The following is a 19,973-nucleotide window of genomic DNA, read 5'->3' as shown; positions in this document are numbered from 1 at the left end:
CGTGTCCTGATCGTCAGACTCTGCCCAGCTGGAGTCCAAACCGGTCCGAATCCGAGCAATTTTGTCCGACAGATGCTGACCAAACTCCTCGGCATGACCCTGTAAGGGATCCCCCCTCACCTCCTGATTAAGAAGTGAGCGAGTCACCCTAAACAGGGCGGCCGGGCGATTATCTGCGGACGCGATGAGGGTGGAGAAGTAATTACACCTCGCCACCCTCATCGCAGTGAGATAAGACCTAATATAGGTTCTTAACCGCAATCGGTCGGATTCGGATCGGCTGGACCTCCAGCAGCTCTCTAGGCCCCGTTTCCGACGCTTCATCTCCCGGAGCTCCGCGGAGAACCATGGAGCTCGTTGGGATCTGCGCCGGGTCAGGGGCCGCAAGGGTACAACTCGGTCCAGTGCCTCAGTGGCTGCCCTTTCCCAGGCTTCCACTAAGGCATCCGCCGAGTTGTGAGCGACGGAAGCAGGTGGGGATCCCAGCACTGCCTGGAACCCATCAGGGTCCATTAAGCGCCTGGGGCGGTACCATCTAATTGGTTCCGTATCCCCACGGTTGGACTAGATGACCTCCAAGGTCCCTTCCAAATTATTATTATTATTATTATTATTATTATTATTATTATTATTATTATTATTATTATTATTATTATTATTAAATTGCCCTGTGCTTGAGATTTTGCAATACATATGCAATATAGGTAGTCCTTAACTTGCGACCACAACTGAACCCAAAACTTTTGTTGCTGGGTGTGACATTTGTTAAGTGAGTGTTGCCTCTCTTGCCACTATTGCTAAGTGAATCACTGCCGTTGTTCAGTTAGTAATAGGCTTGTTAAATGAATCTGGCTTACACCTTGACTTTGTTTGTCAGAAGTTTGCAAAAGGGGATCAAGTGACCCCGGAACATGGCAACCGTCATAAATGTGAGTCAGCTGCCAAGCGTCTGAATTACATTCACATGACCGTAGGGGATGCCGCCATTGTCATAAGCGTGAAGAACAGTCATTAAGTGACTTTTCTCAGGGCTGTTGTAACTTTGAATGGTCACTGAATGAACTGTTGTAAGTCGAGGACTGCCTGTACAGCCATGTGGACAAAAGACATCCGTTAAAAATAACGTACAGTATTGGGAAGTTTTACGTGTAAGTAGATTCACCAAAGAAAATTAGGCAAAAAGCAAGACGCACAACCTAGTGCTTGTGGTTTTTCCTTTTTTCCTTTTTTTTCTTTTTAATGAAGACAGGTAATACGTCCAACTTAACTACAACATAAAACTGATATGGAGCAGATCTTGGCTGTGTGGCATGTAACCCTACATTTCATGTCCAGGTCTCCCATTACAACATTATTTATTTTTATCTTAATTAGGCAAATAAACCACAGACAGTTTAATGGATCAACACAAAAATTATGAGTTATTTGGTCAATTTGTAATTTGCTTTCTGTACTATTTCAGTGACTCTTCCTTTGCCTGGGGAGTGATTACAACCTCGAGGTACATTTAAAAACTAGGAATAAGCTAAAATACTCTAAATGAACCATGTGTACCTATTAACATATTACCCCAAGGCACATCTTTTTTAATCCCATTTATATCCCGCCCTTCTCCGAAGACTCAGGGCGGCTTACAATTTAAAGCACAAATCAATGTGCTTAGCAACAGTTGTAATCAGTACCTCAAAAACAAACCATAGCTTCAAACTAAATTTTATTGCCTTATTATTGTTTGCTCACTGACCCCAATTGCTTATCAAAAATGAAAACATGGTGGCTTATCTAGACCACCCCCACTGCCCCTGCCCCCATTTTTCACAGTTAACTAATAGATTACAGGTAGTTCCTTTTGTAACTGTTTGAAATTACAACAGCAGTGAAAAAAAGTGAGTTGTAACCATTTTTCACTATTACAACCATTGCTACATCTCCATGGTTATCCCAAAGGTGCTTTTTTCAGGAGGAAACTGGACTTTCTTGTTTTCCTTTGAAGACATTTCACTTCTCATCCAAGATGATTCTTCAGCTCTTAACTGGAATGGTGGGGAGTGGAAGGATTTATACTCCTCGCAGACAGCTGGTCATTTGCCTTCTTTTAGAGAATGGAGCCATTTGGAGGTTTACCTGCGTCCTCAGGGTCACCTGAGTAGTGCAAATGGGGGTGGAGCCTTCTTGGCTGCAGGATGTTTTCTGCCCTGTGTCTCCATAGAATCTCCATGGACATCTCCGTGGTTATGTGATACTTGTCAACTAACTCATATTTATAACAGTTGCAGTGTCCCGGGGTCATCTGATCACCTTTTGCAACCTTATGACAAGCAAAGTCCATGGAGAAGCCAGATTCAGTTAACAACTGTCTTGTGTTCCTAACTTCACAGCTGCAGTGATCCACTTAGCCACTGTGACAAGAAATGTCATAAAATGGGATAAAACTCACTTAACGACTGTCTCACTTAGCAGCAGAAATGTTGAACTCAGTGGTGGTTGTAAGCTCGGGGACTTCCTGTACCTAGGAAGGAAATAGATGAGAGTGCTTCAGGGCTCAAAGGGCTGTTACCCTAAAGTAGAAAACTTCTATGTTCTACAGGGATCCTTTGATAGTCGTGTCAACCACAACATAAATATCGTCAAAGTGCAAAAGAAAAAAGAAAGTTATGCTGTTATTTCTACTTCTAAAAATCATTTCACGCTCCTGTTGGGTTAATCTGCGTTCCTTGTAGCTGTCCTTTCCCATGTGAATGTCTTGTTTTGCAAACTGTGCTTTTGTCACTGATATTTTTTTAAAACTGACTCGTCAACGCATTTGCTTTTTTTTTTCTTTCCAGGAAGGCAATTAGCACATTTTTAAGAATATGTAAATAGATACATACATAAACAATATCTTCGTGTATTTCCATTAAACTGCCAGATGTTCTAAGAATGGACACCACCAATCTCTTATTTAATAAGCAGGAAGAGAAATTTGAGTTTCCTCGCCGGAAATGGATAGTTTCTGCCACCAAAGCTGACAGTATTATCATTTTTATCCCTGCTGCCTGGGGGGCTCCTAATCCATTATTATAGGCTGCATGTTCAGTATGCAGAGAAAGTGTGAATAAATTCAGCTTGCTACGATTGACTTGTGTGGTTTACATTTTCTTTTATAATGTCTATATTTTCTGTAATATTATTTTAAAACATGAGATTGTGGGCAAACCTGATGGAAGGTTTGCTGATTTTCCTTCTCTAAGTTGTGTGCTCTGGAGAAATTTAAATGATGTCATAAAGTGGCAGGCACTTCTGCCCAGTTTGCTCAAGAGTAGCCTTCCAAGCCATTGTGTAAAGTCTGATTCTGATCTCACAGCCAGTTGGCCACATGAAGCCTTCCAAGTCATTTTCTGATCCATAACAATATTTTGCAGGAGTTGAGGGTGTTGCTCAGCATGGCTAGAGTGTTGAACACTGGGCAAAAAAAGAAGATGGGGCATGGCATGTGTAAGTAAAAAACAGTAACCTGGTGGCAGCAGATAGAAACCCCTCACAGAGCATTGTCTGGATGCAGCTCCCATTCTGCATCCAGATGGGGTCTCGCAACAACCAACTCACCACCACCATCTTGTGTGGCCAGCTTGCCACTCCCATTTCACTACGGACAACCCACCACAGCTTTTTCACCACAGCCAACTCACAGCAGCACGACTTGCCATGGCCAACTAGCCACAGGACAACTCACTATGGACAATTCCACATGAGACAAGTCAACTCAATAAATGTCATTCTCCACTGTTTCTTTGTCAATTCTAGTGACAAAAATGGAAATAATGTCAAAAAACCCCAGTGACAAATAACATTTATTGTGTTGAGTTAGCCCACATGGAATTGTCTGTGGTGAGTTGGTCATGGTGAATTGTCCCATGGTAAGTTGTCACAGCAAGATGACTGTGGTGAGATAGCCATGGCAAATTGGGCAGGGCGAAGTTCCCCATTCTATCTAGATAAATGGAGAAGTCAATGTTTCCAGGCTGTTTTTGGGGTCTCTATGTGGGGGCATTCTGTTTTCATTTTTTGCAGGGCAAGGCTAAGAATTAGAGTTAAGTCACCTAATTTACCCATTTAAGCCACCCAAATTCCCATGGTTTATGCTCCTCTTTCATGCTTCAAGATACCTATTTGTCCATTAAAACCTTTCCTGGCCAGGCTGAAAGTAAATAGCATTGGCCATTCTGCACTGTATGGCATTCATCCATGACTATGTAGGCCATCCCTTGGTTGTGTATTGTTAGGAATGCAATGCTCTTCTAGCCTAATGGAAATCACTAATAGAAACATTGGCTTGGTAATAAGGACAGCAACAATATTCATAGTTCCTTGATATCCAAAATATCTTTCCTTAGGTGAAGAGGGACAAAGACTGCCAGAGGCAATTATCTGACTGAATTAAACATAGATGGGATGTAAAACTGAAGCATCTTAGAAGACAAACAGTTTATCATTAAAGATCAAATGTAGGATAGCTTTTTGTGTGTATGCTCCCTATTTTTATGGAACTGTCTGCCCATGCTCAACTATAGGTGTAAATAAAAATACTCTGAAGGCATTAGTTCTCTCTTAATTTTTTTCCTTCTTTTCGTCTCCCTTCCTGGCTGGGGCTGCCTGAAGCAAAATAGCTCATCCAGCTGTGCAGGAGAGCCAAACGTGAAGAGAAGTAAAGTTAAACTACAAATTAATTGTGAATTTAGATGGTTTCAAAATGGAAATGGAATGATCTGGGTAGGGTTGCACTGTTAGTGGCTGTAATTTTTAATGCTGGTTTCTACTTCTGGAATCATAATGAGCATGCCTTGAACTCCACTTTCCAGGGAGTGGAGTGGAAGTTCTCCTTTTTGTAAACTTTCTCAATGCAGGTGGTTTTTCAGTGGATGAAATACAGCTTTGATACACCCTGCCCATAGAATGACACAATGCTGGATAGGATAGTCATTATTTCCCATTGAGCATGTGGTTTCTGGAGGGACAACCCTGGGGCAGTGCAGAAAGAAGTAGATATCTGCTTAGTCATTCAGATAAACCAAATCAACTGGCAATTAATGAGGTGAGAGATTCCCCAAGCTAGATCCCAAATTTCATCATATATATTAAATATGTTACACCAGTTAAGTCAGTGGCCTGATCCAGATGGTTTTTTTCTGGTGTTGTTATATTTTAAATATTACCTTTGAATGAAGATAGTTTCAAGAAGATCATCTCAAATATTAAATCCAGCCTTGGTCACACTGCATGAAGTTCTCACTTCCCTTTCTGATGGTCTTTCTTTCTTTCTTTCTTTCTTTCTTTCTTTCTTTCTTTCTTTCTTTCTTTCTTTCTTTCGTTCTTTCTTTCTTTCTTTCTTTTCTTTTCTTTTCTTTTCCTTTCCTTTCCTTTCCTTTCTTTTCTTTTCTTTTCTTTTCTTTTCTTTTCTTTTCTTTTCTTTTCCCAGCCATCATCAAAACTGCTCTTTCAAACATGGACCGGGAAGCCAAAGAGGAATATACCGTGGTCATCCAAGCAAAGGATATGGGTGGACACATGGGTGGACTCTCTGGAACCACCACAGTGACTATTACGCTGACTGACGTCAATGACAATCCTCCAAAGTTTGCACAAAGTAAGTTATATTTCTGATGCATCCACTTCCTAATAATCGGACAACAGGCCAAGAAAGACAATAATTGAATACACATATCATTGGAAGGAACTAAGTGTCTTGTGTGGTGTTACCTTGGCATATTGTGTGAATCTAACCACCATGATCTGTAATGATGGGCCTGTTCTTTAAAGTGGTATGTGAAACCCAACCATTGTATTCACTCCATAAGTAACCATAATGTTTAATTTATAAAGATTGCTAATTGCATAAAATAGAGCAGTAGAATAGTGGAGTGCTTGTTGAGGCATCCTTTTTATTTCAATCTTCTCCACCTCTCCTTTTGTGCTTTCAGCTACGCTAGCTGCTTTCAACCCTCATATTTAAAGCTAGGCAAAAGTTCCCTTTAAAACGTCTCCTCCCAATCTATGGGCAAAAAAATTGGGTGAGAGATTTGTCCAGTTGTTAAGCAGAAGAAAATCACACAACGGTAAAAACCTATTGAAAACTTTTTCTTCCATGCAAGAAGCTTTAAAACATTTTTTTTTTCCCTGCTGAGAGAAAGTGAGAATTGTCTGCTTGGCACTGATCACACATCCAATCTGTTGTTCATTGTTCTTCAAACTGTTTGTCTTTTGACCTTTTTTTTTTAAACTTAGTGTCCCCTTAAAATGCTTATTATAAACACAGGAACTTGTTTTATATGGTGTTGCAAGCAATCTCTGGAGGCCCATGGGTTTACTGATTCCTGTAGCTATTTAAATTTGACCTGTGTGAAGGAGAAGGGTGGATGAGTATTGATTTGAAGTCAGGTCACCCTGTTCCAACAAGTCATCCTATTGAGATGCCTACTTCAAACAGGCACTTTCTGTGTGACATACAGAGAATAAATATTGATATCCAGGTTCATATATAACAGCACTGGGAGTGAGTAATGTCACACAGCTTTAGGGTCACGGCTTGAATTAATGAGAAGTTCAAAAATTTGAGCACTACAAATCCTAAGGGAAAAAAAAATGTAAATCTATTTATAATATTGATATCCATGCCCTCCGTTTCCCCTTTCCCCTTTTCTTTATCTATTTCTTAGCTTTGTGTTATCTTCAGCGCTTTCAAAGCCCTGTTAGATTAGCTTTATGTTAGTCAATGAGCGACAAGTTTTAAAAAAATGTGTAGTGTTGTTGTTAAAAGCAAGAAATTGACCAATGCATAATTGGAGATAAGAACTGGAAAAAACAATTCCAGAGCTAGTTAATTGCTGATCTTAAATTCAAAATCCATATTTGGTGCTATCATTTCTACATAGGTATGTTTTGCTGATCTGTTCTATGGTGCTTCCTGAGAGTTATAATAAGGGTTGATTTTATTAGGCATAGTTGCATTCTGCATGGAATTTTCTTATAAGCATCTTTAAGGGTTAGCTGGTTTTCCCTTTCATTTATTATAAGTAGATACTTGTCTATGAATGGGAAACAAAACAATTGGAAAAGAGGCAGTTTTTGTATTTGCCCAACACACTTAGATAGGTTAGTGAATGCTCTAGCAGGTACAGTCACACATATTAAACATAGTGCTAATCTTAATTTTCATCTCTATCTTGATACACTTGCAGTTTTGTTTGATTAGTTTATAGTCAATATATTGTGTGCAACCAGAATATTCACTGGTCCAGTAAGCAAGTGAAATGCTGTGTGCAAGCACAACTGGCAACCTCCTAAGATTTACTCATGCCCACTGCATTTTTTTCAGTACAGTAGCTGCCTATTGTGTTACAATTATACATTGGTTGCTGTTTTATATTGCAATATTTTTGTATGACTCCCCATCTAAAAGAATTCTGGTTAGCTTATAAGAGCAATCAGTCATAGCTAAAATCAAAAAGTTGAATGTTGAATCACTTATAACATTCTTTCAATATCTCTCAGTTGTTGAATCACATTAGATAAACAAGGAAAAAAAAATGAATTGATAATAGGAATTAGAGCCAGTCTACAAACGTAGGAATCTACCTACTTGTTCAGGCAATTAATATTCATTTCTTCCCTTAAAAATGAAAAGGATAAAGATTTCATTATAAACCGCTACACATAAATGATGTGTTATATATTAGCTAAAGCTAGAGTAATTATAAAGTGCTCTTCATTCAATAGGCCAATCCTATATATAATATTAGTTGAGAAGTGAGCCTTGAATCGGTCATGTTACAGTATATTGCCCCTCAAACCTTTTAAAACAAGACTGAACCACATTAAAAGTCACCCTCAGATTGTGATAAATTGTAATCTGTTTCCCTCAGGAAGTGTTTTGCTGCCATCAGTTAACTGCAATAGCTGTAATCCATTTGCTGCTCATTGTTTTAATCTAATTGGATATTTTATGGAATAAAAATTAACTCAGAACACATTGGCTTGAAATCTTTGTGCAGTCTGAAACAGCTCTAGTTTTGTGTTTGATTTTACAGGAAATTGAATCTAGCTATATTAGCCACCAGGAAAGATTAATAGCAGCAGCAACTCTATATATTTGCCAACAGAACCTTTATGATTTTTCATGAAAATAAGAGTAATATAGTAGTTATTGTCTTGGTCTAGGGCAAGATTCAGGTTTGAATCCTCACTCAGTCATGGAATTTATTGAATAAATTTAATTCAGAGATTGGCAGGTAGCCTAATTAGTACTTAGTGATATCTACTTATATTGCCTTGAAGTCCTGGAGGAAAAATATAATAGATATATTGGAACACAAATATTCTTACACCTATTTTCTGGGAAAATAAAAATAAACAAGCAAAAAAGCACAATGTTCATAGCTATAATAGACCCACATTGAACAAGAAGGTGATCAATATTCATAAGACGTAACACTTGGCATATTCACAATAAATTTTAATGAACTCAGACAGTATTGAGAGAGTTATGCATCTTTATTGTTTTTGAGCAGAACATACATGTGTATTTATGGCTAGATTTCAAATAAATACAGCCCTCCTGAGCCTTTGAAATAAGAACAGTCAACTTTCACAACTACTGAGTTCTCTTGAAAATAATTTTAGGGGCACTTATAACAAATAATGTAAAACAAACCCCAATAATTACAGATAGCACTTGTTTTCACATGAACAGCAGATTTTGGGGCAAAACTTTTAAGAAATGCATGAATATATATATATATATATATATATATATATATATATATATATGTATGTATGTATGTATGTATGTATGTATGTATGTATGTATGTATGTATAGTATGTAAGCCATATTTCAGCTTTATGTTCTGTATTAAGCAATGTAAATAGCCATCTCGTTTCAAATTATTTTTTTCTTATATCATTAACTGTTTAATTCCCTTTCAGAATCTGCATTTTTTCCCCCAAGATAGTACACATAATGTTTCAGTGGTTTTAAAAATTAGATTATTTAAAATAGCAACACAGACTACCACCTCACCAAAAAGGCTAAATTATTACTACAGATGTATAAATAATCTAAAATCCATTTTGAATTTGTGATCGGATTTAAAAAAGTCAAGTCAATTCAGATTTTCCATCGGAATTGTCAGGTAGAATCTGTTTGATTTAGGAATTTAATTCAGTAATGATATGTACTCCCATTTAGAAAAGACTAACATATTTAGGAACAATTTTGAAGGCACCTTAATTTAGTTTGAAATGTTTTTCTCCTTTTGCTTCAAACCCACTCTCAAATCAAAGTTTTTCATGGTCCTAATTTTCACAAGATTTTGCCATTATTATGATTAACATTTTATTTAATGTTGAGGTCCCATAGATATAAACTGACTCCTGCAATAAGGAATTTAAAAGTCAGTACAAGTAGTTCTCAACTTATGATCGCATTTGAACCGAAAATTCTGTTGCTAAATGAGACATTTGTCCAGTGTGTTTTGCCCAACTTTATGACTTTTCTTTCCACAGTTAAGTGAATCACTGCAGTTGTTAAATTGGTAACTTATAGCTGTTAAATGAATCTGGCTTCCACACTGACTTTGCTCACAAAGTTCACAAAATGGGATCACATGACCCTGGGAGACTGCAACCATCATAAATATGAATCATCTACATTTTGAGCATATAACCATGGGGATGTTGTAAGTGTGAAACTTTCAGTGCCATTGTAACTTCAAGTGATCATTAAGTGAACTGTAGTAAGTTGAAGACTACCTGTACAGCATTTTTGAAGTGCATTGGTGCAGAACCAGATCTAACTTAAAGCAATTAATAATATTGTGCAGTTACATAATAAAGTAGAGTGTCGAGCTATAACCAACCACTTTGGGAAGCCTATAAAATCTAAAGCCTTAGGTGTGGATGACTCTGTGCAAAACTCACAGTTTTGGGATTGACTTGCAGCTTGGGCTGATCTGGCCATGAACTGGATCTGCTGGTCCAGTTTCTCAAAGCAAATCATCTCGAACAGGTGTACCAGAAACAGTGAGTTTTTCACATCCCTAGTGAGAGGGGGAAAAAATAGATTTTCCGTATATAAAAGTCTACTGATATATTTCCTGTGGCCCATACATCAAATAAAGAGGAATGTTTTTCATATACCTGTCACTGGTGAAAACATGCTCAATACCATGTGCTAAATTATTTTTTGGGGGAAGTCTTTGATCGGTACATGTGGATGTTATTAGACTGGTTCTGTAGATTATTTAGTGTCTTATAGGATTTATCTGGCAGGTGGAATTCTAATAGAATAACAGAATAAGAGAGTTGGAAGGGACCTCGGAGGTCTTCTAGTCCAATCCCCTGCTCAAGCAGGATATCTTATACCATTCCAGTTAATTGGCTATCCAGACCTTTCTTAAAAGCCTCCAGTGAAGAGAGCAGCCACAACTTCTGAAGGCAAGCTGTTGTTAGATGTACTCACTGTCAGGAAATTTCTCCCTAGTTCTAGATTATTTCTCTCCTTGATTAGTTTCCATCTATTGTTTCTTGTCTTGCCTTCTGATGCTTTGGAGAATAGGTTGGCCCCCACTTCTTTGTGGCAGTCCCGCAATAGTGGAACACTGCTATCATGTCACCCCTAATTCTTCTTTTCACTAGACTAGACAGACCCAATTTCTGCAACCATTCTTCATATCTTTTAGCCTCCAGACCTCTGTAAAATTGCTTCTTGAAATAACCTCAGAGAAGATAATTTTGGACTCATTTTCTATTCAGATTGTATCTATAATTATATATCAGACCATGGCATCATCTTGATTAAGAGTATAAACTGTGTCCGGTACTGGCATCTTAAATGGAATCTCTGATCCAACTGATTATATCCTTAAACTATGGAATTTTTTAAAAAGTGAAAAAAAATGAGTATGAGTTGTGGGATGTATTTTTCATTATATTAAAGAAATGCCTGATTAAACAATAGAATCCATCTGAAAAAAAATCTGTGATAACCTTTTATTATAATTGCATTTCTTGCTTATATGTTATGAATAATTTTAATAGTTGCCAGTGAGATCAACCCTGGAAACACTAAGAAAGAATATAGTACATAATTAACTGCCATTCTGTTTTTGTAGCCCATAAGTCATTATTTTAGGCAATAAGCCTAAGATATAATGGGCACAGAATCTGAATGTAAGGAACAAAGAAATCAATTCTACCTTAAGGCTACAAATGAACAATTCCAGGGTATGGTTTTATTTTCATCTATATATTTATTTTTACATGAAGGCTCTTGAATCACCACAAATGGTGATTTTCAAGGAGATGTATGAAGCAGAGTATATTATATTTGTTTCTGCTCATATTGGCAGAGAGAAAAGTTGTATGCAGCTATTTTCTCATTTTCTTCCTAGAGACGGGCAAGATATTGGTTTGAATCATAGTTTAATGTCAGCTAACCTCTTTGCCCTTCTCAAAACAAAGCTTGCAACATTAATCTGATAAGTCTGAATTTTTTCGCCAGTAATGCTATAATAGAGCAAGATATAAAATACATTTATTACATTTATTTATCACCTTCATGAGGCTGTCTGACTCTCTGTGGCAAATTTACAACAACAACGAGAAAAGAAATTAATGCACATTCATAAGAAATAAAAGTAGCACCTTTCAAAATACACAGCCTTCTCACTGGGACTCCATTTCCCCATCTAACCCTTGGGGAACACCCTGTTTAGAGTTTAGGGCTACAAGAACTAACATTTTTATTGTATTAAGTACATCTGTGCAGTATAGCCTTTTCCACACTCTTTAGGCAGGTATGCCATCATGTGGAGAAGTGAATTCTGGAAGTTTAGTGTCACATACCTGCAAAGTAATGCACTTGGGAGAAGACTGTGCTAAAGAGTGGTGAGTCATCCTCTGTGGCTCAGGTTAGCAAATCTGTTGGGCCAATGTTGAATGTTGAAATGGAATGTTGGAAACATGTCATGGTTGGTCTCATAAAATAGCTGCCACTAAGCTGCTTAGAGACGTTGTGGCTCAGTGGGTTAGGAAGCTTGTCGATCAGAAGGTCAGCAGTTTGGCAGGTCGAATCCCGAGTGCCACGTAACAGAGTGAGCACCTGTTACTCGTCCCAGCTTCTGCCAACCTAGCAGTTCGAAAGCACATAAAAATGCAAGTAGAAAAATAGGGTCCACTACGGTGGGAAGGTAACAGCGTTCTGTGCGCCTTTGGCATCTAGTCATGCCGGCCACATGACCACAGAGACGTCCTCAGACAAGCGTTGGCTCTTCGGCTTTGAAACGGAGATGAGCACCGGCCCCTAGAGTTGGAAACGACTAGCACGCATGTGCGGGGGAACCTTTACCTTTACCTCTTAAGCTGCTTAGCCATCTCCAACATGCTTGTCATGGTAGATGTGAACAATCTTAAAAGCATTCAAGTATCAATAGGAAAAGTGATAAAGTGGATGACACTCTTTTGATCCTCCAAGGATGTCCCTTACCACTCAGTCTATACTTCATTTAATTTAATTTTACCTCACTTTTCCTTATTTTTCTGGGGGGTCTGGATTATGTTCAACAAACACTGGGGTATCACCATCCTTTTAACAATGACTATCAAATAATCTTTCATTTCCAGCTTTGATTAAAGGCTGATCCATACTTTGTATTTGTATTTGTCCAGCAAGAAGGTCCATCAACCATTTCAGGAGAGAAATGTCCTCATTATCAGTTAACCTACAGCCCACTGGAAAGGAAATTTTCATTCATCTTTTCTGGGTCCATAGTAGAGTTTTTTTATTCCCTCCAAATCTGAAAATTCCCCTATATCATTATTTTCTAACCCTCTCTAGCCTGAACCAGGAAATGGATTTGCTATCTCCTAGGGTTAGGAATTCTGGTGCCAAATCATGACTTCCATTCTTCATCAGCCCCAGTCCAATGGTAAAAAATCCAAAACAACTGGAAGGCATCAGGTTGCCTACCACTGTTCTAACTGAGATAAATCAAAATCTTTCAGTAAATCTCTTTTTGATGGTTAAATTCCATCAACAGAATAAAACAATAAAACAAGACTCTTTTTTTAGGAGTTTGCCATTTCACCAACAAGCAACATTATTATTATTTTTTTAAACTAAATGTGTGTCCTCAAAACAGGGCTTCTTAGCTACATATATTTATAACTGTTCTGAGACATACTGTGGATGATAATCTGTGCAAATAGTTATGACAATTATGTTAGGACACCAGCAAATTCTTCCTGTGAAAGGAACCAAAAAAATGAGAAGGCGAGGGCCTGGTGTTTCTATTTAAGACTGTCTGACTCATTGGGTATGCATGAATTGTATCTGATTGGTTTCAGAGATAGGTAGTTCCTGAAACAGATAATTTCACCTCTTACCCAGAGCTGAAACAAGTGAATTACTAAGAAGCATGCATAATTAGGCCATCTGTAGACATGTGCAGGAGGCAGAGATTACCCATGCTTTGCCAGCTTCCAGATCATTACTAAAAGTCAGAGATGTCATTAGAATGAACAATTTCATTTTTTTTCTCTAAGTAATGAGAAACTGATAGGTGATGTAAAATACTCTGTTGGAAACCGGTTTAAGCAAATAAGAAATATTTTCCTGTGTTTTGAATTAGGAATGGGTGAAACCATTAGAATGTTCCACCAGCCTTAGTTTAATGAAAAGGGTCTTAAAGGAAACTTCTGCAATTCTCAGTTTAATGTTCTTTGAAAGTTTAGGATTCTTAATCTCCCTTTTTAAATGTTTGAATGATCTCAGACAATTTGAAACAATTATGGATATTTTACACTGGTAATGATAAACAGCATGCTACGTTATTTCATAAATCCTAAACTCCTATTAGTGATTATATTTCTGAAAGTTGCTAAAAATGGGAAGCTTTTTAGCTTATGGTAATTGAGATGGCACCTATGAATGACTGATAGCTTTATTATTATTGATTTTATTACATTTAGCATGAATGATTTATTATATTATTGTTGGTGCAAAATGCTTGATTCAATGTGGTAGCTACAAGCTGAATGAATGAATGACTGACTAAAATAAATAAAGAGGGTAAACAAAGGATACATTCTAATTAAAATAGTCAGTTGGAAGGAGCAAATTCCAGCTAATGTAATAGTTCATTGTTTTATTTTACATTTATACTCTTCCTTTGATATCTTGCCAAACATCTCCAAAGAGATACAATCTTCCAGATCTTATTCATCTTCTTGGCAATACTTGCTTTCTCTACTCGGCTCCATAATTAAACATTAATTAATTTGCAGCAATTAGTACCCCAATATATAAGTTCCCCACTGTTTTTTTCCCCTGTGATACCATGGAGGGGTGAAACTAATATGTTGTTTTGCTCTCCAGTTATACAGAAAAGGCTATGAGTTAAGATTCTTAGCAAGGGTGGAGTTTCATCTGCTCCTGTGGTCCTGTAGAAAAATCTCTTGTCTGGTACATTAGAATTAGTGAGTCACTTGCAGAGTTTGACATCAAGACTGTAATACATCCGGGCCGTTATATATCAAAATGTTTCTAGCTTCTGCAATCTCCCTCCCCTTATTTCATTAGAATGTTAAATACACTCTATCCTTGAGTCACCTGAATGTATTTCTGAAATCAATAACATAAAACAGAGAATTATTCTGGAAATGCCCAACTAAATATGCTATATTTTAATGAGGATTTGCCTTAACTTCATTTTAAAAGTATTTTTGTTTCCAATTATACCTTGGTTTTACACTATTCTTTGAAACCTGCTTTGACATTTCCTCCTCTCTTTTTTTGTTCTAACTGAACATGTTTAAAAGCATCAAACTCTATGTTTCTGTCATCCATGCCATAATGGAATTTACTTTGGTGCACCATAAGATTTAAAAATAAAAGAAATATGTGCTACATTTCTTTTGTATCCTTAGCAGCTGATCTATAAATAAGTAGAGTTTTCAAAACATCTGGAAGGTTGCATGTTTTCTTTTTTTCCTTTTCATTTTGTTGCTGAAAATAGCTGAATGTTTTGCATTCACAGTATCCGTTATAAGTGGGCTAACAAAATGAATCATTCTCAGACCTAGTTATTTGTCATCCTGTTGCAAAGTGCACTGTATATGATGTGACATATAGCCCAAGAAAGCTGTAAAAAATACAACTACATCCTAAACTGCCACATTTAAGAAATAAAGAACAGGAAGAAAATGGGTGATGTTATAAGTTCTACTGTTCTTCAGGTTGTTGGTATATGGTTGTTCTTTTCATCTCTCTTACTCTCACTTTCCCTCAGGTTTGTATCATTTCTCAGTATTGGAAGACATTGCTGTCGGCGAAGCAATAGGAAGGGTCAAAGCAAATGACCTGGACATTGGTGAGAATGCGAAGTCATCCTATGACATTATTGAAGGAGATGGAATGGATATCTTTGAGATCACCTCTGACTCTCAGACTCAGGAAGGAATTATTAGATTAAGAAAGGTAAATGGCATGGAGACTGGAGAAAATATGGGTTTCTGGATTCTGGCAATGCCCAAAACAGTCCTCAAAGCAGAGGTGCACACTTTTGGGTGGGGACTGGAGAAGGTATGGACCAGCTCAAGAAATATATTTGATTTCATAGCTACCATAATTGATACCAAAAAGACTAAGCAGCAGGATTGGATCTGTGTAATAGATTTCTTGGGAGATCACCAAGAAGTCCATGCACTGTAAATTGAGTTGAGAAGTCAAAAAATACATCCCAGAAGAGAATAATGGAAAAAATAGAACTAAATGAATGTGTCAGGTGTAGCTCCTAGGAGCTGTGTTCCACTTATGGAAGATCTACCCTTTTTGTTTTTTCCATCAATTGTTACTTGAGGGATATGGTCTCTAATAATCTTGGAGATGCACAGAGAAGCAATAATCATTAGCATCCCATATCCCAAATATGTAGATTTTAGTAATTCTCTTGAAAGCCATCACCAAATCCAGTGTTTGTAAATTCCAGTATGCTGTATCCTATGTCCTCCTCTTGCTCCCAATGTCCATCCAACAAGTTTCACTGCAAGACCATAGTCCTGATATCACACAGACTAAGGGGGTGTAATTTTATAATAATATGTTAGGTAAAGGTAAAGGTTCCCCCGCACATGCGTGCTAGTCATTTCCGACTCTAGGGGCCGGTGCTCATCTCCGTTTCAAAGCCAAAGAGCCAGCGCTTGTCCGAGGATGTCTCCGTGGTCATGTGGCCGGCATGACTAGACGCCAAAGGCGCACGGAACGCTGTTACCTTCCCACCGTAGTGGTCCCTATTTTTCTACTTGCATTTTTACGTGCTTTCGAACTGCTAGGTTGGCAGAAGCTGGGACAAGTAACAGGCGCTCACTCTGTTACGCAGCACTCGGGATTAGACCCGCCAAACTGCCGACCTTCTGATCGACAAGCTCAGCATCCTAACCCATTGAGCCACCGCGTCCCTCAATAATATGTTAAGTTCCTTTAAAAAAATGTCTGAATAACAATATACTCTTTCCTAATTCTCTCCAGCTCCTGCTGGGGACAAGAAAGGAGCCCCCAGGGCAACAGTGATGTCATTGGCAAATCCTTTCAACCCGGAAGCTCCTTGGTGCTTTTGACATGAGTGCAAAATTATCATGATTATCACTGTGATTTGTTCCTCTTTGATGCAGAGGACCAGTGGGTTGCCAGATAGTGCTCCTTTCCAATTCCACTTCTGAATTTTCATCTTTTGTCATTTCGAAGTGGGAAATACATGATGGAGGCCATAAGATAAGCCTAAGATATGTTTAATGATTTTTTTAAAAAAAAAATCTCTCAAAAGAACTCCATTTGAAAATGTGACTTAGCCTACTTGCAGCAGCATTCTGCCCAGGCAAAAATTAAACACCAGTAAATGCTGCCTTTCTCTACTTTGTATCAGAGACTACTATTTGCTTCTTATATAGATTCAGGAAGGGTGATTTATTCTAGAGATTTTAAGTTTCCACTGTGTTCAGCACTCATTAGAAGAACCCCGGTTTCAATCAAGCACATAGTTTTCACCTAGCACACAACATAATAGATGCATGTCTGTTATTGTTTTTAATTTCAAATATACTTTAAATAATAATAACATTGTGCATTTAAAGCACTAAGCTGACAAACGCTTTGAACTGGTATGATTTATTACTGCAGAATTTGCAACGGTTCAAATGATACCGTTGTGTGATTGGCAAATTGTGTATATGCTGATTTCCAGCAACCTATTCATCAGTACAAAGGCATAGTAATTTCTGAGTTGGCAGAGAGGCAGTGCTTGTCGTGTTTACCAAAAAATGGCAAAGTTACATTGGAACTAGATTCAAAAACTGTGCTGATTTTTTTTTAAAAAAAAGATATGAAAATATGAATATATACTTAAGCTTTCCGAGACTTTCTGAAAGAGTTCTGGAATTTTTATTTGTGCTCTTTATATTTGCATTGCAGATTTAAGCTTCTCTATGTTTCTTTTCTCCTTTTCTTTCTTCCTTTCTACGGGACATTGTGATGCAAATTTTTATATCTTTCTAAAGCTTGACAAATCTGTAGATTTGAAATGTTAATCATTGTGAGGCATCAAAGAGTTGGGTTGTGAATCCGTACATGTCAATGTTCTTGAAGTTACAGCAGATATTAATCTTGGGTGGTCATAAAATGGGTGATGCCTCTTTTTTTAAAAAAAAGTGTCTTGTAACTCTTATTATTATTATTTCTTATCTGCATGTTTCAAATATTTATGAGCAAAACCAATCAGAAGTGCTTCTCTCCAAGGCCTATTGAAATGATTGGCAAATTGTGAATATGAATATCCAATCACTCTTGCTCTATAGAGATGCTGTGAATTTGATGTGTTTTTTTTTCCTTTTCCTTTCCTTTTCTTTTCTTTTCGGCACTCCTGATACAAAGATCATTTTGCATATAGCATGTACAATTGACTTAATTACGTCTCAGCTGCTATATCCAGCCGTTGTTTGAGGGCTGTCTCTCTCATCTCGTAATACTATCTATAATAATTTTATTTATTTATTTATTTTATTATATTTATATACCGCCCTTTCCCGAAGGACTCAGGGTGGTTTACAGGGTGATTAAAACAAAAAATACAAAAGTTAAAAACAATTTTAAAAATAAAATTATATCCGTCCCTGAACAAATAAAACCCCAGTTAAAAATTAAAATTAAAGTTAAAATTCTCAGCCTGGGCCGGAGAGCTCGAAGAGCCAGGTCTTCAGGTCCCGGCGGAATGAACGGAGGTCGGGGGCAGTCCTAAGCTCTACGGGCAGCTGGTTCCAAAGAGCAGGCACCCCCACTGAGAAGGCCCTACCCCTGGGTGTTGTCCGCTGGCAATCTCTTACCAGTGGCACCCTGAGAAGACCCTCCCTGTGGGAGCGCACTGGGCGAAGGGAGCTTGATGCCGGCAGCAGGTGTTCCCTCAGATATAATAATAATTATTAATAATAATAATAATAATAATAATAATAATAATAATAATAATCATAATCATAATCATAATAATAATAATAATAATAACAACAACAATAATAATAATCATAATAGGCATTGACTAACCATCCATCAATTGCAAAAGGCAACTTTATTTGGAACAGCTTATATCCTACAACGATAACTTTAGCCCCTTCAAAAAACATCTTCCTATCCCAGGTCCTTGGGAAGTTGATAGGTAGATAAAAATGCCAAATCCAATCTAAACATCTGGCTGACTTTCTTACTAAGCATAATACTAAAGAGTTCTATACTCTAGTGTTTCAGGAGCAAATGTGAAGAGACAGGTTATGGGTCACTTAACTTACTAACAACAATATATCATAATTATTCAGATCTTCAGTGCACTTAGGCACTTAACAACTCTTTTCTTCAAGTTAAGTCTCCAAAACCTGTGATTCTAATAAGAAGGCCTAAACCTTTATGAAAACAAAGGATCAATACATTGCTTAACCCTCTAAAGCTGTACCCCATCAGTTTCTCAATAATTAAAATTATATTCACCTTAATTCTTTGAGCTTCAGCCACAAAATTTCCTTGCAAGCTGTGCTATCAATGACCAACTATAAAGTTTTATTAAACCAATAGTGAGATCTCCTTAAGCCAGTAGAAAAGAATATGGGATATGTTTAAATGTGGGCTTTAAATGTAATTTTGAAACTCACTTATGCCATTAAGATAAAATTCTAAGCTTAGGTTTGTTGTTGTTTTTACTTGTAGGGATTATCAGCAGAAGTCTTTCCCATTATATGTACTATTCGTTCTTGCCTCTCAAACATGAATGCTTCCATTTTTATTAATACTAAGGTGTTAAATCCCAAGCAAAGCTAAATATCTGTTGCACACCTTGAAAACTTTTCCATTCTTCCAATGCTGCTTTGTTTAACAGCACCAGAAAGTTAAGCTTCAAGAGAAATATTTTTAAAAAAATCTCTTGATGGTTATGATACACAACTATTCTTATAAATTTTGATACCGCAATGTTCATCTCCCCATATAACCAGATCTCAATTGTTCTGACTTGTTCAATCTTAATCAAAGAACAATATCTTCAGCCCGTTTTTTTCACACACTCCTTTAAACAATAGAATTCTTATGCCACATGAAACTTGCTCATTTCTCTCTCTTTGCTCCTTAACTACAGCGAACAGAATGACAATTAGCTGAATGATTAATATTCAGTCTAAGTCATTAGCAATAAAAATCTTTCCATAGCAAAAAGAAAAGGAAAGAAAGAAAGAAAGAAAGAAAGAAAGAAAGAAAGAAAGAAAGAAAGAAAATGGCAAAATGCCAAGTGAAAAACCTTTATATGTATTTTTCTTAAAAAAAACACAAAAAAGTACTTTTAAACAGAGACAGCAAATCTCCAATTTGGTGGGGTTTCATTGAAGCTTACCAAATAAATGAGACATTAATAAA

The 19,973-nt window shown here is 37.2% G+C and overlaps 1 protein-coding gene across 1 annotated transcript in view; it reads left to right on the top strand.

Moving 5' to 3' along the window:
* The window catches only part of CDH8 (cadherin 8), a gene marked incomplete at its 3' end in the record, with an annotated part of 198,355 nt that overhangs the window by 101,866 nt on the left and 76,516 nt on the right, over positions 1-19,973 (top strand). Inside the window, exons 4-5 of the mRNA XM_083370510.1 lie at positions 5,456-5,623; positions 15,322-15,509. Of these exons, the coding sequence (XP_083226636.1) occupies positions 5,456-5,623; positions 15,322-15,509 (356 nt within the window). The remainder of the gene's footprint in view (positions 1-5,455; positions 5,624-15,321; positions 15,510-19,973) is intronic.

The sequence above is a fragment of the Vipera ursinii genome, assembly GCF_947247035.1.
Source record: "Vipera ursinii genome assembly, chromosome: 10".
Classification (NCBI taxonomy): Eukaryota; Metazoa; Chordata; class Lepidosauria; order Squamata; family Viperidae; genus Vipera; species Vipera ursinii.
This window is presented reverse-complemented; position numbering and strand designations above follow the sequence as displayed.